Source organism: Tauraco erythrolophus, chromosome 5 (genome assembly GCF_009769465.1).
Source record: "Tauraco erythrolophus isolate bTauEry1 chromosome 5, bTauEry1.pri, whole genome shotgun sequence".
NCBI classification, from domain to species: domain Eukaryota; kingdom Metazoa; phylum Chordata; class Aves; order Musophagiformes; family Musophagidae; genus Tauraco; species Tauraco erythrolophus.
Genome location: NC_141469.1, coordinates 1,618,881 through 1,640,671, shown reverse-complemented (window position 1 = coordinate 1,640,671; position 21,791 = coordinate 1,618,881). Strand labels below are relative to the sequence as shown.

At 47.3% G+C, this 21,791-nt stretch overlaps 1 protein-coding gene across 1 annotated transcript in view; it reads left to right on the top strand.

The window, feature by feature from the left end:
- The window catches only part of FRAS1 (Fraser extracellular matrix complex subunit 1), a 172,068-nt gene that overhangs the window by 79,749 nt on the left and 70,528 nt on the right, over positions 1-21,791 (top strand). The window contains exons 15-21 of the mRNA XM_086611962.1: positions 4,632-4,775; positions 5,763-5,903; positions 6,531-6,671; positions 7,556-7,729; positions 10,599-10,739; positions 13,091-13,234; positions 20,385-20,537. Coding sequence (XP_086468088.1) covers positions 4,632-4,775; positions 5,763-5,903; positions 6,531-6,671; positions 7,556-7,729; positions 10,599-10,739; positions 13,091-13,234; positions 20,385-20,537 — 1,038 coding nt within the window. The remainder of the gene's footprint in view (positions 1-4,631; positions 4,776-5,762; positions 5,904-6,530; positions 6,672-7,555; positions 7,730-10,598; positions 10,740-13,090; positions 13,235-20,384; positions 20,538-21,791) is intronic.

The following is a 21,791-nucleotide window of genomic DNA, read 5'->3' as shown; positions in this document are numbered from 1 at the left end:
GATTTAGTAGCTGCTGGGCTTGTGGCAAAAAAGCCTCCGAGACACGTGAAAATAAATGGCCTGGTGCCTGTCGCTGCAAGCACGAGGAGTGAAGGATTGCAGCTGTAGGAGCGTGAATCAGCTGCGGGGGTTTGTCATCGGGAGACTGGCAGGAGATGACTGCTGGAGGCGCTGGCCACCTCGGATGTGGCAACGGCTGTGTCAGAGGAGTCCGTGGAGCCCGTTCCCGGGGAGGACTTGCAAAGGAGAGCTCGTGATCGGAGCAGCGCATCGGAGCTGAGACTCTTGCTGCAGGCGTTGGTTTTGTTGACCCACCTGAGGAAATTGTTACTGGTGCTGGACTTGGAGTCGTTTGCACTGCTTCCAAATGCTAAACGTGGCACTCTTGCCAAAAGTTGCATTGTTTATCCTTTCATTCCTTTCTTCCAAACTCTGCTACTTAGGTCCCCTCCCTTGCTGTCCCTTTCTGTCTCAAAGAAGCTGTTAGGGCCTGGTCTCTGTCTAGTAGCTTGAAGTCCAGAGGATCTGTTTCATATCAGTTTTCCAAGTTCACTGCAGCTTCTCAGAAGGTCTGATGACCTCTGATAGGTTGTACTTCATCTTTACTTCTCCCGATGTAGCCTTTCTGCAGCTGAGATAACCCAGTGGTCATCCCTCTTCTAGGAAGACATGCAATTTTAACATACCAGCTGCCTCACTAGAGGACTTGAAAGCTGCTGCGATACCCAGGAGTGGATTTGCCGGATCTTTGCCAAGGGTCAGTGAGAGCCAACTGGGAACTGGAGAGGGGAAGTGAATTAAGATCTTAAAAACTCCTCCAGCCTGTAGACTGTGCTGGTTTGTGTCGTTACCTGGCTTGAGTGTAGACATTACAGCCTGAGATGTGGGTCCAGCCATGCCAAAGACCTTTGGGGTGTTGTTTATGGTAGACTTACATCCAGCAGAACGTGTGGAGCTGGCAGGAGGTGAAGCTTTTGTTTTGTCCTCCACAGAGGGACAACTTGAGGCAGCTGCTTCAGAGAAGACATGGAGGTGAGGACGTGCTCGGGAGCACCTGGTCTAGTGCAGGCAGCATATGGTGTTCGGTGGGAGCCAAAGCACGTTTGCCCAACTGACCTGGCCATCAGAAGCGTGGGTTTAGTACAGCTGTATGCAAGGCTGCCTGTTTAAAAACAGCCTCTGGAGGCCAGGCTGCCAGGAGGTGAAAGTGTCTCGTGGAAAGGAGCAGCATCTCCAGAGAGGACTTAAGAACTTTGCAAATCACTGGGTATGTTCAGATGTGTTAAGGTATTGAGGCGGGTTAACGGCGAGAAGGTCAATCTGTGCGGTGGGAAGTCTATAAATAGGAGGATCTGGTGCCCACTCTTTCAAAAAGATGGTGAAAGAGTGAGCTCGGAGAGGAGCAAAACACTCGTGTCTGGAAGGTGAAGTGAGGACATTTCGGTACTTAGGAATTTAGAGCATGAACTCGTGCTCTGCAGTTAACTTTCGAGTATAGACATGTCCTGAGAATCATCCAAGCTGGAGTAGATGCAGCTTTTTGTCAGCAAGGGAAATTACCAAATGGAGCAGAAAAGTATGCACAATCTTTACCTCAGGATGGGATAAAACCATAGAATCACAGAATCGTGTAGGTTGGAAGAGACCTGGAAGATCATCGAGTCCAACCGTTAACCTAAGGCTGCCAAGTCCACCACTAAACCATGTCCCTAAGCAGCACATCTGCGTGTCTTTTAGATATCTCCAGGGATGGTGACTCAACCACTTCCCTGGGCAGCCTGTTCCAATGCCTGACAACCCTTTTGGTGAAGAAATTTTTCCTACTATCCAATCTCAACCTCCTCTGGTGTAGCTTGAGGTCATTTCTTCTTGTTTGGTATTCATCATGTTGTGATTCTGCCACGATGAGATGCGCTTGGTGATGGTGAAGGTGTTTGGTGTAGGAGTCGAGGGGAAGATCCTTTGGGGTGCAGGACGCCCAGTGTCCTTATATGACAGTTCTCACGTAGAAGTGTCCAAGAACTAGAAGAGCCACAGCATTCTGGAGAGAATAGGAATAAGGTGGAGGGGGAAAATGATGCAGGAAGGTGAGAAGAGGGAAAGCAGTTACAAGGCAATAGCAGAAGATGAGCAAAGGGAAAATAAACCAAGGTTGAAGTGTGGAGAAGGAACATCCAGAATGTGTAAGGACCATGCGCTGGGCATGAACTCATATGTCCCGTGTCTTGGCCCCCTGAACACTCCCTGTTCCAACCTCACGCGTGCCACGTCACGTCTCCGTGTTGCCGTTCCCCGCGTATGAGATGGAGATGATAACGCCTCCCTGCCTCGGGGAGCTTTGAGCTCCACTGAGGTGGGGAGTTGATCTCATGCTGTGTGGTGTGACTCATGACTGTTTCTTCCAGTACCTCAAGGGGGCCTACAAGAAAGATGGGGAGAGGCTGTTCAGGAGGGCCTGTTGGGATAGGACAAGGGCTAATGGTTTTAAAATAGAGGGAGGTAGATTCAGGTTGGATATTAGGAAAAAATTTTTTACCATGAGAGTTGTAGAACACTGGAACAGGTTGCCCAGAGAGGTGGTGGCTGCTCCATCCCTGGAGACGTTCAAGGCCAGGTTGGACGAGGCCCTGAGCAACCTGATCTAGTTGGAGATATCCCTGTTCCTTGCAGGGGGGTTGGACTAGATGACCTTTGAAGGTCCCTTCCAGCCCTAACCATTCTATGATTCTATGATTCATATATAACAAACGTAGGTGCTCCAGCTCGTTCATTAACAAACCCAACAGCAACTATGGCCTCTAGCAGGTAGAAGAAGCACGGAAACCACGCGAAACAGGAGAGAGGTGGGAGTAGTGGTGGTCACCGGTTTGCTGCAAACGTCCTTCCAGCTCTGTGGATCGCAGACGCTTTCGCTCTTACCTTTACTGGGGAGAGGATGAATCATCTCTCACTTGGGGGGTTTGTTTTGGCAGGGAGGTGTTTGCTTTTGTCACTGTCCGCCGTTCCCTGCGTTACGCCGAGGCTACTCGCAGCTGAGTTTTTGTTGGGTGGCTGCAACTTGAGACGTGTTTGTGGGTACAGGGCAAACGTCAAAACGTTCTCTTATCTCCCATCTGGGTCTGGGAGCGCAAGCACGTACCTGCCTCGTCGTGAAACAATGAATTGAATAACGTCTTTGGAACATATTTGGGTGTAATCGAGAAAAAAATCCGATAGTTGAAAGAACTGTGATTTGCACAGCTCCTGCAAGCACTGGTAGCACAGGGTTTAACATGAGTCTGCGTCACAGATTCCATCCCCAGTAACCACACTGGGCTGAATTTCCCTGAACTGGTACAGGTTCGAATAAGGTGGTTGGTTGAACAGCTGTTTCGGGAGGCGGAATTGATCTCCATATGGTTATTAGTTTAATTGTAAGAGGTAATTGTGCTCAAGGATCACTCCAGTCATAGAATCACGGAATGGTTTGGGTTGGAAGGGACCTCAAAGATCATCCAGTTCCAACCCCGCTGCCATGGGCTGGGACATCCTCCACTATACCAGGTTGCTCAAAGCCTCATCCAACCTGGCCTGGAACACTTCCAGGGATGGGGCACCTACATCTTCTCTGGTTGTGCCTCTGTGTTCCTGTACCCAACTGCCGCAGAGAGGGCGTTTGTACCACTGGCATTGCAGGAATGGGATGTGCTTCAGGAAGATGGGAAACGTTACGGTGTCCCCACTGTGATACGTGGCTCATCCGGAGGGATAAGTAGCCAGTATCTCAGCTCAGGGAAGGAATTCCTCTTCTGCTCTGCTGGCAATGTCAAGGAAAAGTTACGCAGTGCCCTTTGCGCTGGACCTGGCACCCACTGTGCCCACCTTTCCCCGGGGAATGACGCAGGCTGAGCATGTAGGATTCCTGCCCTGCCTGACCAGATGGGCCAAGAGGCAGAAGTCAGTCCCTTCCACGCCGGTGCAGAGTCTTGGAAGGGCAGAAGGAGTTGTTTCTAGAAGTGGGCTGTCTTGGGTTTAATCTTGGAGGGTCTCGGTTGCAGCCCTGCAGTCTGGTTCTGCGTTCGTACGTGGAGCTGCGCTCGTGTCCGTCGTCGCCGCGAGGATCTGATCGCAGGTCTGTGTTTTACAGCAGCGTGTGATGGGGTCTCTTCCCGTTTCCCTTCGTGCTCGTACAGCCCCTAGCACCAGGGTGAACAGGATTTAACAGTGTTACCAACACTCCTCCTACTCTGATTGCTACAGAAACTGCTCTGATGTGTCCTGCGTGCCGTCCTGCACGTACAAAATGAAGCCATAAATTAGAATCATAGGATGGTTAGGGCTGGAAGGGACCTTCAAAGGTCATCTAGTCCAACCCCCCTGCAAGGAACAGGGATATCTCCAACTAGATCAGGTTGCTCAGGGCCTCGTCCAACCTGGCCTTGAACATCTTCATTGTTCCCCCGAAGTGGCTTGGATGAAAGATGCCAACATGAGCAGCGGTTTTTTGTTTTCCTTTTCTGAAGCACCGAACGCCTGTGAATTTAAGGAGCAAAACTGCCAAAAAAAAAAAGAGCTCATTTCTGCAAACTCTTTGTTTTAAAGTGGTGATTGGAAGTCGATTGTTGATTAGTCTTGCACGTTCTTTCCTGCAGCTTGTCACGAGTCCTGTTCCTCGTGCTGGGGTGCTGCTGAGAACAACTGTTTGTCCTGCAAAGACACGTCCCGCGTGCTGAAAGCAGGGCTCTGCGTGGCCAGCTGTGGACAGGGGTTTTACACCAAGGATGGAATCTGCAGCGGTAAATACCTGTTTCCTTCTCCAGTTGCATGAGGTTTGAGAAATGCTCTGCATAAAAGGAATCAATATTTCGTTTAGCTGCAGCAGCTGGGATTTTATTCATGTCTAAGAAGGCAGATGCACCTCGTGCATCAATATCGGATGAGGAAAGCTGCTGTTTGTTTGTAAGATTATTAATTAATTTAAGCTAATCAGATGCTGAAAGGTTTAAGATTTTTCCCTTCGCTGAACAGCTTGAAAGCCTAAGTGAGTTGTTTCTGAGGGCTTGACAAATCCATTTGTCTTCAGAAAGAAAAATGGGACCTGGGCAGGTTTGCTGAGAAAAGGGGAAGAGATGGCTGGAGGGAATTAAGAGACCGAAGTCAAACAGATGATGAAGGGGGAAAAAAATCTCCAAGAAATCAAAAAAATGTAGAATTTGCTGCAGCCATTCAGGTCAAGTCCGGGTTTCTGCTGGCAGCCACCTCCAGCTGCTTTGAAAGACTGTCCAGTGTCACCAGCACAAATGACTGTCCTCATGCAGGTCTGTCTGAGCCACAGCCGTAAAACTCGGAGCGTGTTGGCAAAATTGTTGCTGCTCTGGCCACTTCTGGATGAATTTCACTTTGACTGGGTTCCCCTTCAGTTTGGTTGATGTCTGTACCAGGAAATCTTGCTCACCTGTGTTTTGAAGTGTGCAGGCTTGAAATCTTACGGCTGTAGCTGAAAATCCTTGAAGCTCAAAAGGAAATTTAACGTAGATGCAGCTTGACCATAATTTTGATTTTTATTGCCGGTGATTTCTCAAAACTGCATAGCTGTTCCTCACAATCTTCAGGATTCAGACCTTTAATCTTCTCCCAAACCGTGCGTTTGGAGATGCCTTTCTGCCAACGAAAGGACGAGTCATGGTTTGGTTCACATTGTTTTCTCTCTGTGGCTGGGTTGGTGGCTCCGTCGTTCTTTGGTGACGGAGCGCGTTTCGTTCATGAGCTGTCCTCTTTGGCAGCTTGTGACCCGTCCTGTGAAACGTGCTCTTCAGAGCAACCCGGGTGTTGGACCTGTGCTTCGGATAAGTTCTTACACGACGGGAAGTGCGTCTCAGAGTGCCCGGACGGATATTTCCCAAGTAGCAATGGAAGATGCAGAGGTAAGAGGCATATTTGAGAGTTGTAGAACACTGGAACAGGTTGCCCAGAGAGGTGGTGGCTGCTCCATCCCTGGAGACGTTCAAGGCCAGGTTGGACGAGGCCCTGAGCAACCTGATCTAGTTGGAGATATCCCTGTTCCTTGCAGGGGGGTTGGACTAGATGACCTTTGAAGGTCCCTTCCAGCCCTAACCATTCTATGATATTTGCATGACCTTTTGTGAGGCTCTCAAGGCACCCTCCTTGAGGCTCTCAAGGCAACCACGTTGTCGTCTTTTCCCCAGATGTTTACCCGTGGGGAGGGAATGTTAAGAGCACGGAAGTGCACGTGGGGACGGAGAATTTGATTTTTTTGTTTTCTTTGGTTCACTTGTGATAGATTAACTAAGCTCTTTGCCTTGCCAAGCATAGTAAGACGCTGAGCTACACGTTCAAAACAGTGAGTCAGTGTCATTGCTGTTAGTAGTCATTAACACAACGTGCACTTTTGCTCTCATTGCTTCACCAAGCTGGATATCATGCCAGCTGGGAGTTTTCATCGTTCCCTGGAGGAGGCTGTAGTCAGCAACGCAACTCGCAAGGAGGAAAAATGAGATGTTTCAGTTCTGTGTGCTCTGTTTCTTCTTCAGCTTGTCACGATTCGTGCTCCACGTGTGAGGGACCTCTGGCCACTCACTGCACCTCCTGTTCCTTTCCTCTGGCCTTGCGTCAGGGCCTGTGCCTGCCCGACTGCGGAGAGGGTTTTTATCGGGATCACAACGTCTGCAAGGGTAAGCTGTGCACTGGGAGTAAGTTCCCCAACTGCCATGAACCAGTTTATCTATACTGGCTTTTATCAGGCTGTGCTTGGAGTACCCAGCTACGATGCTGACCCTGTATTCTGTGCTGAACTGGTCAGTGAGTAATTCCTGTGTTTGCCTGCTGATTGTTTTCTACTTTGAGAAAAAGCAGGTTTTTCCTCAAATACTTTCTGTGTTCACACCCTCAGGATTTAGCGATCTTGGAGACCTTTTTTGGTTCTCCTCTATGCTGTTGAAATAAAGGTACGTTGCTACCAAGTTTTTCTTGACACGAGTTAAGAGGTGGTTGAAATTCTACACGCACCTAGTAGGTTTGCTCCGACTTCGGTCGTTTTTGCAGCGATGGAAAACCTGAAAATTCAGAAGATGGATTTAGGCTTCCAGTTAGCCCTTCAGACTGTCATTTCTTGCTCTCTCCTGGTGAGACTGTGTTTACCGTTGCAGTTCCAGAAATTCAAGGAAAATTGACTGCCTGTGACACAGTACTGCGTTTTTTTTTTCCCCGTGTTATTTTTTCATCAGCTTGATTGAAGAAAAGAGCTGTTACTTGGGCGTGAGGGGAGAAGACATCAAAAGTGTTTTTCTCAAATCCCTGTTCTGTTATAAAAAATACAGCACCCCTTCTCTTTATGGAACAGATTTCTTAGCTCATTTGCCACCTCTTTGAGTATCCCACTGCCTACACCCACACAAAACTGGCAAGAGGGGTGAACGAGAGGGTCCAAACCAGTGGTCTGTCCCCTTTCTCTCTAACGTTGCATGACCAGATGCCCAAGTTGATGGACCTTGTTGTTCTTGCTGAGAAAACTGTCCTCTGAGCGGTGGCTCTGACCACTCTCTTGACCTGTGCCCAGGTTGCCACCCGTCCTGCCGCGCTTGCCTTGGCCCCGGGGCCTCTCGCTGCCTGCAGTGCAGGGTGCCAGAGGATGTCCTGCAGCCTCAGCAGCCCACGGAAGGAGCTCCACACGGTCTTTGCCTCTCCAGCTGCCGAGCCCAGTTCTACGTGGATGGCACAGGAGTCTGCAAACGTGAGTAGAGGCTGGCAAGGGCTGTGCCAAGCCTTCAGCACAGGGCTGCGCTGGGTTCAAGGGGCTCGGGGTGACCTTCTGTGATGTTCCTTGAGCTCCTGGGTTTGCCTCGTGACAGTCCTCGGTGTCGAAACTCAGGAACTTTCAGAGTGGCACATTTGAGTACTTCTCAAGGAAAACATACTCTACAGATAATTTGTGAGGAAAGGTTTTAAAACCACCGCGTTCGAGTCTGCACAGCTTAGCTTTCTTTTCGCTGAAGCTGATTTTTACCACTGACTTGCTGATCCCCCCAGTGAACATTCTTTGCTGAAATCCTCAGCACTTCTCTTCTCTCAAAGCAGTGGGAAGCCACGTACCTCCCCAGGGTAAACCACGTTAGCCACTTTTCCAAACTTGACAGGACAAGGGGTAATGGTTTTAAAATAGAGGGAGGTAGATTCAGATTGGATATTAGGAAAAAATTTTTTACCATGAGAGTTGTAGAACACTGGAGCAGGTTGCCCAGAGAGGTGGTGGATGCTCCATCCCTGGAGACGTTCAAGGCCAGGTTGGACGAGGCCCTGAGCAACCTGATCTAGTTGGAGATGTCCCTGTTCCTTGCAGGGGGGTTGGACTAGATGACCTTTGAAGGTCCCTTCCAGCCCTAACCGTTCTATGATTCTATGATTCTATGACTTATAGTGAAGTAGGATCAATCCTTAAATCCTTTGCAGAAAAGACTGAGTGGTCTCTTTATTAGCCCTTGGAGCAGGTCAAGACATCCCACAGCAGACTTTTCTTTTGAGGAAGCTCTTCTGATTCATGCTCTGCAGCACACGTATCATGGCTGCTCCTGAAATATCAAGTAGGAAGCATTTCCAGGAAGGGCAGAGTTTGGAAAAGTGGCTAACGTGGTTTACCCTGGGGAGGTACGTGGCTTCCCACTGCTTTGAGAGAAGAAAAGTGCTGAGGACTTCAGCAAAGAATGTTCACTGGGTGGATCAGCAAGCCAGGCTGGCTGGCTGTGCAGAGCTTGTGGCAGGTGATGGGGATGTCCATGCAACAAACATATTGGAGTATCTTGAAAATAGTGGAGACAGAAGCAGCCAAGAGGCTGGACTGAACGTCTTGTGCCAACGCAGCCCACACTGCACCTAAGGAGGAAATGACACTTTCAGAAATGGCCATGATTTCCCTGTGTGGGAGTACTGGTCGCAGAGGCAGCAGCTCGACAGCGCTCGAGTAAAGTAGTAGTAATAACAGTTGCAACAGCACTACTCATGGCTGTTTCTTCCTGCTGAAAAAAAAAACATTTTCTAAAAGTGGACGTGATTTAAAATCCATTTATTGTGATTTTATCTCCACTTGATGGAAAGAAGCTATACAAGCTCATTTTTTTTGCCTTAGGGGATCTTAAAAGAGGAACAACTGGCATTTTTTTTTGGTGGAACGATTCTGTCTTTAGCAGTGACCTACACAGACTGTAAAGTGTCCAGCACTTTGGGTTGGTTCCTGAAGGCATCAGTGTCGAGCCTCCAGTCCACACAGTGGCTGTTACTTGGCAAATCATGGGTTTTCTTGGCTGAGTCCAAGTTCTGCTAGGGAAACTGAGTGAAGAAATCCATGTACCTGCTGCCTCGGTGGGTGAACAGACGTGTGCAGACACGACCGAGCAGAATTGGGTGACAGTGCTGAATGACATCATTGGGCAAGAACACCAGCACAGCCCTTCATGTTGTTAGCTCTGCTTTATTAATAACAGCTTTTTAGTTGTTTGATTTATTGCAGGAGGGTCTGTAGATGCAAGATTTCAGACTTTTAGCTACCCCCGTGAATGCTCATGCAAAGGTTGTAGGTACGCCTTTTTGAAGAAGTAAACCCCCAACAGATGTGTAACCATGCCTTGCAGAACACAGGCACGTTCATCTGCAGGTTAAAATGCTGGGTTTGGAGCTTTTTTTACCTGTGTCATTGTGAATTTCTCACCAAACCACCGAAATATCTCTGTATTTCTGTAGTGCTTGAGATTTCCCTGTTGAAACTGTTAAGAAATTACTCTTGGATAGCATTTGAGTCACTTGAGCCAAAGATAATCCTGGAGAGGTTGTGTTTGTGCTGAGGCTCCCTGACTTCTCTCCCTGACTTTCTGGCAGACAGCTAGGTGTACTTGTAGAAGTAATTTTATTCCATTTCTTTTCTTCTCTCCAGCCCTTTGTCTGTCTTGTTCTTCCTGTGTGGTCAGCAGAGACTCGCACGGTGGAACCCGTGGCCTCGAGTCACTGCTCTAATAATTCAACACTAGGTTTTTAACTAGTGAGTTTATCTATTTATTTGTCAGATATCTTGGTTGAAGGTGGCTTGGTTTAGGTCAGTAGCAATAAAGGTGAAGTCTTAACTTTTTAACTGCACTCTTTTCTTTCCTGCTGAATCATCCGTGCAAGGAGCGCCCGCTTCGCTAGCCGTGAAGCCAGGTGGCCAGCCCACCTCTCTGCCTGTGTGCTCTCACTGCTCCAGAATGGCTGATGATAACCATGCAGTGATGCTCGATACAAAATCCTGCTCGGAGTAACTGTGGGATGAGAACGGAAGATGATTTCAGGATGTGGCAAGTTTGCACAACTCCAGAGCTCTTGCAGGGAGGAGAACGTTGTGCATCTCAGCTTTCTGTTCCAGTGATGGGTTGTGTGGGTGCAAAGAAAGATTAAATATGCAGCTGTCTGTGGTTGCTCCTTATCTTCAAGAGTTGTGCTATACATCCTTGGTACTCCTGCCCTTTCTACCTTTCCCAAGCAGAGTCCTGTAAAGGAAATCCCTTCCTGTCGTCGTTGGGGAATAAGCTAAAACTGATTTGGCTCTGTCTGTTGTCTGTTTTTTCCCTTCTCTGCAGAGTGCCACCCCTCCTGTGCCAGCTGCCTGGGCGACGCTTCCCAGGACTGCACCACTTGTCTGCCTTCCCACGTGCTGCTGGAGGGCAGGTGCCTCTCTGAGTGCCCAGAGGGGCTGTTCAGCCACGGGGATCACTGCTCCTGTAAGTGCACAGCGCGGGCACCCGCGGCTTCTGCTGCTGAGCTTCGTCGCCTGCGCGTTTTGTGATGCGTTTCTTGACGTGGTTAGAGGTGCTGTCAGATGTGTGTGAGGCTCTTGAAGTGTTTTCAGGGGAGAATAGGGTAGTCCAGTTTCAGGAAATGGAATCTCCTCCTAATGGGAGAGAGGCGTACGCATGGAATCATAAATTAGAGCCAGTTCTGCTCCTCTGGGCTGTTTCCCTGAAGATATTTTGGATGATGTTCTTGGCCAGCGCGCTGTGGCAGAAGAGGTCTTTACTGGACAACGCCGAAGCATGGGCTGCTTTTATTAGGCAAGATAAGCATATTGTCCATATGAAATAGAATCATAGAATCATAGAATGGTTAGGGCTGGAAGGGACCTTCAAAGGTCATCTAGTCCAACCCCCCTGCAAGGAACAGGGACATCTCCAACTAGATCAGGTTGCTCAGGGCCTCGTCCAACCTGGCCTTGAACGTCTCCAGGGATGGAGCATCCACCACCTCTCTGGGCAACCTGTTCCAGTGTTCCACAACTCTCATGGTAAAAAATTTTTTCCTAATATCCAATCTGAATCTACCTCCCTCTATTTTAAAACCATTACCCCTTGTCCTATTACAGCAGGCCCTCCTGAACAGCCTCTCCCCATCTTTCTTGTAGGCCCCCTTGAGGTACTGGAAGACCGCTATAAGGTCACCCCTTTAAAAGGTCACAAAATTAGCTTTAATTTTAATCCACTCCTGGCTGTAGGGCTGGGTTTAGAAGGAAGGAATTCTGCAGGTAGAGGAGGAAGACCGTTCTATCCATGAATATTCCTGATCATCAGTGGAGACAGCATTATTTATTTGTGTCTCAGCCTTGCCCAGCAGTCAGCAAGTGGCCTTCATTCAGCTTGTTTGGTCTCATCTAAGCAGATGGCTTCAACTCCTGACCTTCTGAGTGACTGCAGCGGTTGAATCCTGTTTGCCACGTCCAGTGAACGGTGGCCCTTGGGCTACGCCGTTCATGATGAGCTGCTAAGTAAAAGGGTGAGGAAATGCAGGCCTTGGAAATCTGATTTGTCCCTTCTAGGTCATCTGAAGGTTGTCCATCGTTTTAGAATAAATCCGTTGGGTCAGACATCCATGTGTCTGTTTTGGCAGTAGGAGAAATTTACTGGTTGCTTCCCCGCAAGGCCCTGAGTTTAGATAGAGAAACCTCTTCTCAAGCCCGTTGCTCAATTTATTCTATTTATTCATCCAAGGAACAACTCTATAAATACATTTATTTGGCAGGCTGTTGTAAAGATTCCTCGATTTCGAGGCTGTGAGCTGCCACCCCAGAGCTGAGGACATATAGGTGTGTCTAGAAAATGGACTTTTCCTTTTGAAAAATTTGGTTTTGAAAAAATTGATTTTTTTTTTTTCTTTTGGACACTGGATTCACAGGGAGTGAGCAGTTCATAGATTCATAGATTTCTAGGTTGGAAAAGACCTTAGAGATCATCGAGTCCAACCGTCCCTAATCCCCATTAAACCATATCCCTAAGTAGATCATCCACCCTATTCTCAAACACATCCAGGGATGGGGACTCAACCCCCTCCCTGGGCAGCCTAAACAGTTGTATCCAGCCTGAAGGAGTCCTGAGGTGGTGAGATTTTTTTGTGTGCTTTTATTCATAGTAGAGCTTTAAAAGTAGTTTTTAAGAATTTTTTACGGGTCATTAGCCATAGTATTTCTCTGTCAGATCCATAGCATGGAAATCCTGGAAAATAGAGCATCTGTCTTTAAAGGTGGAAGGATACAGAAGCAGTCCGAGGGAAATATTTTTGAGCATTCTTAACCACTTTCTCCACAATCTTTTTATTGAGCTTTTAGCAAACAGAATAGCTCATGAGCTCACATGGCATTAGGGTTTTATAGGTTTCAGCTGGGAGGGCTTTGTGCAGAAATAACTCCTGGATTTTCCACTCTCGAGTATCAAACTCATGCCACTGTGATGTTCATATAATCCCAAGATGTTTAGTTTATCTCCCCTGTGTATCCCACTCTCTCTCTTATGTGCACAGGCATATGCTGGAGGTAGGAATAAAAGGGTCACCCTCTTTATTTTACATTTTGTATAGGTCTATGCCTTGATCAATGCAGGGAACAAATCACATTTTTAAATTAACAACTCACTTCTCATCTTAATTATTCAAAATGAGAATGCAGGAGCCTTCCAGACCACAACTCTGCAGCCACTGATGCTATTAGATCGTTTCACGTCTGTGATTATTTTAGGGGCTGGCTTTCTGGGGGGAGTGTAAGGTGGACTATACCAAGAGCATAACAAGCATTGATTTTCTCATCCAGCCTGTCATCCGTCCTGCAAGACGTGCCGTGGCCCTTCGGATTCGGAGTGCTTAACCTGCCATCCCCACGCGACGCTAGCTGGTGGCAAGTGCAGGACTAGCTGCAAGGAGGAGCAGTATCTCAACCTGGTGGGATATTGTGTGGGTAAGTAAGAGGAGATGGCATTGGGGGTGATGGTCTTGCTGGGACGTGAACCAGCTGTTTGAGCACACACCGAACGAGGAGACTCAGAGCCAGGAAAGCTGCTCAAGTCCTGCACAAAGCTTCAGTAAAGTGGGTTAAGGAAACGTTTCTGATTGAGAGAAGTTGTTTATGGGGCCCTAAAGAAAAATGGCACCCTAATGCCATTTGTGGTTTTAATGATGCATTTTTGGGAAACATATCCCGGCAAGCGCTCCAGCAATTTCTGAGCTTTATCAAGCCATTTTTTTTCTTTATCAAAAAAAGACACGGGGTGTGAGGCTTAGTCTAGGCTGAGCAGTTTCAAAGGAGATAAGGAATCCTAAAAAAAGGGCAAAATGCATTAGATGTTATAAATATATCCGTTGAGAGACTATTGTTCTCAATTTAATATAGATAATTCCCCTTCACAGAGACTTCTTTTTGTTTACATACATGTGTCATTTGGGTTTTTTATGAAAGACTTGTTCCTTTGCTCTCCACAGATTAATTTTATGAACGATTTCTTCATCCTCCTTTTAAACAACAGTTGCTGTTTTGTCTGCAGAGACAAAGAGAGGGGGAAACAAAATATCTGAGAGTAGGAAAATATCCTTAAAGTGTTGTACAGCTCCTTAGGTGTATGAGAAATCAGGTTGGGGAATCCAGATGTTTCACACAGTCAAGAAATATGGAAATAATATGGAAATAATTCAGCAATTATCATTATAAGCAACATATATATCATTATATATATAATTATAAGCAATATATATATAATTATAAGCAATTATAATTCAGCAATAATTCATCCTTCAAAAAATATGGAAATAATTCAGCATTGCTGTGTAAAGAGCTGTCTCTGCCCTGCAAAATTTTAGGGTCTCCAACGATACTTATTAATGTCCTCTCCCATCATAGCTGTATGCGCTTTATTTCTTCCACCTTATTTTCCCATTACTTTGCATTATGCTTCCTATGAAAAAAGGCCTGTGGAAATGTGGTCTTCCAGCTGTAAATTTCATGGGAAAAACTCAATCCATTTATTATAAACCAAGATTCTTTCTGAGGAGGGTTTACTCTGCTGCGTGCTGCACGTCGTGTGCTTTCCTTATCCCTTTTAGACTGCTGCTACCTGTAAGTTTGGCGAGGTGTCACGGAGCAATGAGCCTGCTCCCCAAATCCCAGGTGCTTAGATAGACATCAGAGTGCCTGGCAATAACAAGGAACAGAAATTGGAAACAGTGGGCTCGCTCGGGCGATGTGGAGGGCAAGGTGTGACCTCCGGATACGCTACGCTGACAGTGATGAATCGTCTGCCAAGAGCCTTGCCTGGCTTTCTGGGCTCCAAAGCCATCACAGTCTGCTGCTGCCTCCTTTCCTTGCAAACTAACAAGCTGTATTTCGAAGCCCAGTAGGTCATCAGCACGGTCCAGTGTTTGGAAACTTGTCATCTCGAAGCAGAAACGTGTTCTCAAGGCTTGGCTCGCAGTTCCTGGCATCACTGGGTGTCAATATTGAGTGTTTGGATCTGTGCCCCCAAAACAGGAGAGAAAGCTTTCCAAGTGCAACACAGTAAGAACGTAAGGAGACACTTTTCCTCCTCTCAGCTCTGACCTTAGTCTTACTGTGTGACTTGCTCCTGGCAGTCCTGCCTTCAAGAGGCCAGGACAAATATTCATAGAATCATAGAACGGTTTGGGTTGGAAGGGACCTCAAAGATCATCTCGTTCCAACCCCCCTGCCATGGGCAGGGACACCCTCCACTACACCAGGTTGCCCAAAGCCTCATCCAATCTGGCCTTGAACACTGCCAGGGATGGGGCAGCCACAACTATTCCTTGGAACATGGGAACCCTTAATACTCACAAGGTCCTGCACATAGATGCGTTGATGTTTCTCTGTCTAATGGAAGTTTTGAAAATCCTTGTAGAGGAACATGGATATTTGTTGCCTTTAAAAAAAAAAGTTGTGCTTTGGTCTGGGATCTGCAGTCTGAAGTGTGTCGCTCCTTGCACCAAATCTGTGTCTGATGTTTAAGCAAAAGGATGTGTGTTGCCAGTTCTGCTAGAGATAAAAAGCTCCGCATCCAAGTTCTTAAATTTCACTCATTCTTCTGGTTCAGCCCTGATCAAAATGCTAAATTTGCCCTTCCAAGTTATTAATGACCAGTTAAAGAGCAGCTGTGCCATAAAAGAAAACATTAAAACCCCTGACACTTGCATAATATGTGATTTGCATCAGAATATAACAAAGCTTTTCTCTTTGCTTCCCAAAGCAATAATTTTTTTGCAATCATCTTCCCATTTATCTCTCGCGTCCGACCCTCCAGGCAGAACTGTGTTACGACTTCCAGGGGCTGCTGTGCATTATAGCCACCTGTCATACTTTATGGACCTATAGGGGAAAATCTTTCATATAGGATGGAGTAAACCAGCTGCCACTTGAAACCATTGCCTGGGAATTAATGTTCTTATTGTACCTGTTACCTGAATGAGGATTGGAACATTTGCCTTGTTAATAGAAAAAAACAGATCTCGTTTGCAGCAGTTTTATCAATAAGCAGTTCAAGTGTAAGCAGAAGAAAGAGAAAATGGGCTCAAGTTTCAAAAGTCAGTGACTTTTCTCTGGTTTTGTGCCAGTCTTTGAGAGTGCTCAACTGATTAATTTTGTTTTGTAGCTGTAAGTGTATGTGCAGGAATGTGTTTGTGGCTTTAGCGGTCCCTGGTCGAGCGTCAGGGCTTCTGTGGTTTTTTTGTTTTCCCAGTTTGAAAACACTCTTGGATTTCCCTCTCCCTCTTATCCAAGACAACTTCAGCCTCAGAAAGCGTTGCAGTCCCCAGTCTGAAAAATAGCACCATCGCTAAAATTGTCGTCCTTCTCCTAAAACCCTGCCCTTACCAGAATTAGCAGCAAGGGCAGCTGGCATGAAGTGAACCTCAAAACACCCACTGATACAGGTTTCTCCAAGGTCTTGTCTTAACTTCTAGCTGCCCCTTCCTTGAAAGGGAACTCCCAATCCCTGTTTTTTGGCTGCTCAGGCCCTTGCTTTCTTTGCCTGTGTGCAGTTGTGAAGATCATAGAATCACAGAATGGTTTGGGTTGGAAGGGACCTTCAAGATCATCCAGTTCCAACCCCCCTGCCATGGGCAGGGACACCCTCCACTACACCAGGTTGCCCAAAGCCTCATCCAGCCTGGCCTGGAACACCTCCAGGGATGGGGCAGCCACAGTATTCAAAGATAAACCAGAAGAGCTCATTTGGGAGGATGCCTGTCACGAGCCTTTCTGCCTTGCTCTTAAAATTCCAGAAGGGACGCTCTGGCAACAAGAAATACGTTCAGCTCCTTGGAAAATTCATGAGCTGTTGCTATAACTCTTGGAGAGATGTTGATTCCGTCGCAAAGAGCTGGAGATTGGCTGAGCAGAGTGAGAGGGAAAATGGGGGCTCAGCTCCACTTAGTCACTGGTGTGCAGCCTCCTACAGAAATCAGCGGCTGAGCTGCCAGAAGAGGAAAGTGGAAGATCATTTCCCTACTTTGGTCTGGGATCATTTGTGCCAGGCACCATCCAGCTGGATTTCCCACCCTTGCACTGCCTAGAGAAGCTCCCACCCTTTTCAGAAGATGCAGCAGATCCTGCAAACGTCCCTGCTCTTCACCAGGAGCCCACCTTGCTTGTTTGCGTGACCGATTCCTTTTCGGGTCTTTTAAAGGAGAGGCAAAAAACCCTTCCAGCAATCGAATCCACCCAAAAATCCTGGTCAGTGAGTGCTAGGTGTCCTTCTGGATCAACCATACTGATTTTCTGTCTGGGTTTCCTCTAAGGTGCTAGAGAACGTTCGCGTGCTGACGTGCCTGTAAATTCCACGGTGTTTTAAGTGCTGATTTACAGTAGTGCTTTATTATAGACCTCGTACCTTACCTGAGAGTAGGAAAATTGCATCAGGAATTTTTTTTCTAAAGAGCCCTTAAGAGGAGAAGTGGTTTTAAACAGTACAAGTGGTTGATTGCTTAGCAGATGGTCGAACCAAGAGGTAGGAATGCCTTTGGTTTCCTTTGTGAGCGTTCACAAACATTTTGGAGATGATTTTTGTCTCCTCCAGCAGCCTCCTTTGTCTTGACAGGTGAGGGCACAGTATGTAATAGATACTTTCCATATAGGAAGGGCCCTATTTTCTGTTTTCTTTGCTTGCTAAGAGAAAGCTAAAGAGGGTGTGTAAGTAAAGTAACTCTGGAAATAGAAATCCACGTAAGTAATTATATTATACTTTGCAATGAAAGTTGCTTTGTAGGAAGATCAGTGATAGGTTAAGGTGACTGGATTTTTTTGCTAGGAGGTGAATGAACAAGGAGGAAATTAGAGCCAGCTGAAAGGGTAACAGGCAAAAATTTTGTTTGGATAGGGGCAGGCAAGTCAGGAGTCTCAAAAAGATGAGTAGGAAGGCACTGGGGTTGCGAGAAAGGTGGCGACGTGCTGCCCTGAAGAATCCAGTTTGGATACTGGAAGAAGTTGCACTGATCTGGGACAGACAGGAGGTGTGAAGCCTCCGAAAAGCCAAAGCCTGCAGGCAGGAGCTTGCTGGCTCGGTGAGCTGGAGCGGGGATCAGCAGGGAGAAGGCAGAAACACGAAACAAATAGGGCTGCGCGGAGCGTAAAGAAAACACTCTGCTTCTCCTAGTCCTTGCTCAGAGGGAGCCCGCTGGGAAAAATGGAAATAATCTTTTCCGAAACGAAGCACTTCAGTTCTTCCTTTAATCTCTCACCAGATCCCCAGTGTCCCTCAAATTCACCATGAGTGTTGGTTCTGGTTTTTCGTTTGGTGTCGTGTGCCCTTTGGTCTCCAGGCTTGCAAAGCAACAAGAGAGTGATGGGGCAGATTTATCCTAAAACAGTAGCTGAGAAAAAGAACTCTTGGAATACACAGGAGCCAACATACAGAAAACTGTGCTGCAGCAGCACCAGGTTTTGCAGGTACTTGGCTTTTTAAGCGTTAGTTTGGGAGAGTCGAGTTATTTACAGTAGATACTGGTTGTTTGGACACCCTAAGTTTTCTCTGTCTCATTTTTATGTTCTGTTTATGGAACCTGTTGACCTATTATGTTCTGTTTATGGAACCTATAGCCATACCCAGTGAGTTTTGGTTACTCGTTGTATCTAGCCAAAGCTCTCTATCAGAGACCAGTGCCTCTGGCAAGAGATGAAACTGGAGGAGTATCATTTTAACAATAAGAGGAGCAGACATAATTGGATTTACAGTTATTTTATTGAATTTAAGTACATAAAGCTCTTCGCCCCACCTCCAGCTTTATGCACATAAATTCCATACGGCGCTCAGGGCCTTCTGGATGATGTCTTAGTCCTTGCTGTCTGCGGTGAGCTGCGTGTGAGCCTTTCTGGCTTTAGTGAGGCTGCAGATAGATGGCAGGTTTCTCCACTCTGATGGCAGCACAGGCTGGGGATGTCTGGCCGTGAAGATTCATGGGACGATGCCTTGGGTGTTGAGTTTTTGTCCTGTGCAGTCAGAAGCTGCAGTACCATAACCCCTGTAAGGTGTAACCCCACTAAGAAGGTTTTGAGATCTGTCACTGAGTTTGGGAGCATGACCTCACGTGCTGCTTTCCTTTTCTCACTGCTGTCCTAACAGAGATCATAGAATCATAGAATGGTTAGGGCTGGAAGGGACCTTCAAAGGTCATCTAGTCCAACCCCCCTGCAAGGAACAGGGATATCTCCAACTAGATCAGGTTGCTCAGGGCCTCGTCCAACCTGGCCTTGAACGTCTCCAGGGATGGAGCATCCACCACCTCTCTGGGCAGAGATGGATTAAGAACCTACAGAGTCACTATCTTAAGTATAATTTTTTTTTTTTTTCCACACCCCTTCACTTCCCCTCTGGCTGTTAATTTCCCATTTGCAAGATTGAGAGTGTGGGGTGGAAACGAGAGATTATCTGCCCTGTAAATCCAGGGGGTGAAGGAGGCAGCTGCTTAAAGGACCTTGAATCCCTGCATCAGAATTGCATTCATTTCTGAGCTGCATCTGTGCCTTTCCACCAGCATTTGGTAAGAATCATCGATGTGTAATGTATAGGAGAAGTTAGAGTAGGGTTAGACTCCAGTTGCTGATACCTTCTTGCAGGTATGGATGCAGAATTCCCCCGGACTCCGATGTGAGCCTGTCTTCAGCTTGTGAAATTAGATTGCCCCACAATCTCCAAGAATGCTGTCACAAGAGACAAAAGACACAAAGTTGAACCTTCAGTAGAAATCTGGCAAGAGGCCAGGGACTCAAATCAAGCCTCATTATTACGTTTCTCTCAAGACAGTCATCATTTCCTTTGTAATTTTCTAAATGACCAGAATGAGGATTAATTTGGCTTCCAGGTTGCACCGTTGTGCGTACAAAAGACTCGTTGTAAAACCTTTTGAAGTGCTTCAGTTCAGGCAGAGGTCAGGAGACACGGGCTTGTGTGCTGCTGGGGAAAAAAGGAAAAGGTTTTAAGGCACTTTTCCACAACTCTAAATGCTGCTCTTGGCTTTGAAGTCAAGGCATGGATGTCTCGTTTGTGTGGGAAAAATCTGAACGGTGAGAACTAGGGGAGAAGGTCATACCACTGCACAGGTTGTGCTCTTCGTTTTTCAGCAGTGGGAGCAGAGGGAGGTGAATGCTGCCAGCGGGGTTTGTTCAAGACAAACCTGGAGGTAGAAGCACCTAAAATCAGAGAAAGATTGGGGAAAGCAAAGGGCTTTGAACTCGCTTTGTGCAAAGCTTTCCCAAGCTCACTTCAGGATGGGAAGGAGGATGCTGGAATGGGGCAAGAGAGATGCAGAGAAGGTGGTTGCGGAGGAAAAGTGAAAACGTGGTGGTGCTCAGGAAGAGCACAAGATGGGGATGAGGGCCAGAGGAAAGGAGTGCTCCTTTAAGGTGGTCATTTCTGGTCATCTCTCTTGCAGACATCTACATGTGCAGTGTTCAGCACCTGATCCCAGCCCTCGTGCACCAAAGAGCAGGAAGAGGCTCTGAAAGTTGCATCTCTCATGTCTTCCTTGAGTTCTCCCATATGGGTTTCCCCTCAGCAGTTCTGGTTTGTCCGTCAGCGATCACAGTGTCCGTTGTTCCCTGTTTCCTTCAGACTGTCACCCTCTGTGCCGTGAGTGCGTGGCCAACCTGCGGGACGCCGGCAGCGTCTGTCTGAAGTGCCAGAACGCCCGTCACGTGCTCCTGGGGGATCACTGCGTTCCCGACTGTCCGCTGGGATACTATGCAGAGAGTGGTGCCTGCAAAAGTGAGTAATCCCTGCAGGTGCCTCGAGTAGCTGCAAGGGACCACCTGAGTCATAGAATCACGGAATGGTTTGGGTTGGAAGGGACCTCAAAGATCATCTTGTTCCAACCATCTTGCCATGGGCAGGGACACGCTCCGCTACACCAGGTTGCCCAAAGCCTCATCCAACCTGGCCTGGAACACTGCCAGGGATGGGGCAGCCACAACTTCTCTGGGCAACCTGTGCCAGTGCCTCATCACCCTCATTGTAAGAAATTTTTTCCTTATGTCTAACCTAAATCCTCGCGAGATATTCCATTAAATGGTTCCTATTTCGTAGAGAAGCTTTGTCCAGCTAGCAGGACGCTGCACTGAGAGCAGGAGATGTCCGTCCTGGCTAGTAACTCTTCCAGATGTCTTGGAGCAGTCTCTCCTTGCTCCCCATAATCTGTGTCTGCTTTCAGACTGTGAGTTCTTTGAGGCAGACAGTGCTCTACTGTCCTGAGCACGTGCTGAGGCTACTGGGACCTGTTATAATTCAACTAATAAGTGTAATGAGGACTGGACAGCAGTATGCTTGCGATCTAGTTGGAGATATCCCTGTTCCTTGCAGGGGGGTTGGACTAGATGACCTTTGAAGGTCCCTTCCAGCCCTAACCATCCTATGATTCTAAGGTGGGTTTTTCTTTCCAGTAAATCCCATCTCTCCAAGGTGGTGGCACAGAGAATGGGATGACTGTACGTTACATTCAGTGTAGAGTAGATACTCTGAGGTCACTGCTAGGAAGACATGGGCTTCTTAAGCACAAGAAAGAATCATTTCAGAGACTTTTCATGTGTCCCTCCCTAAGTCTCCAGTCTGTAGGGTATCAGCACAGTTCTGGGATGCGAACGCTTGAAAATACTTTCTGGGCATGTGCTTCGAAGGGCCGTGCAACTTCTGCTCACAGAAGGCAGCGCTCTAGCTGGCAGCAACTTCTCAGGAAGTTTGCTACCTGAGATGGAACATCATCCTAGCTAAGGTCTCTCACTGAATCATAGAATCACAAAACGATTTGGGTTGGAAGGGACCTCGAAGATCATCTCGTTCCAACCCCCCTGCCATGGGCAGGGACACCCTCCACTACATCAGGCTGGGCAAAGCCTCATCCAACCTGGCCTTGAACGCTTCCAGGGATGGGGCATTGAGACTTGTCTTGCTACAGTAATGAGCCAAAAGGGGATCATTTGTAGCAGCTTCTAAAACAAAAAGCCAATTTCATTCAGCCTTTTAGGC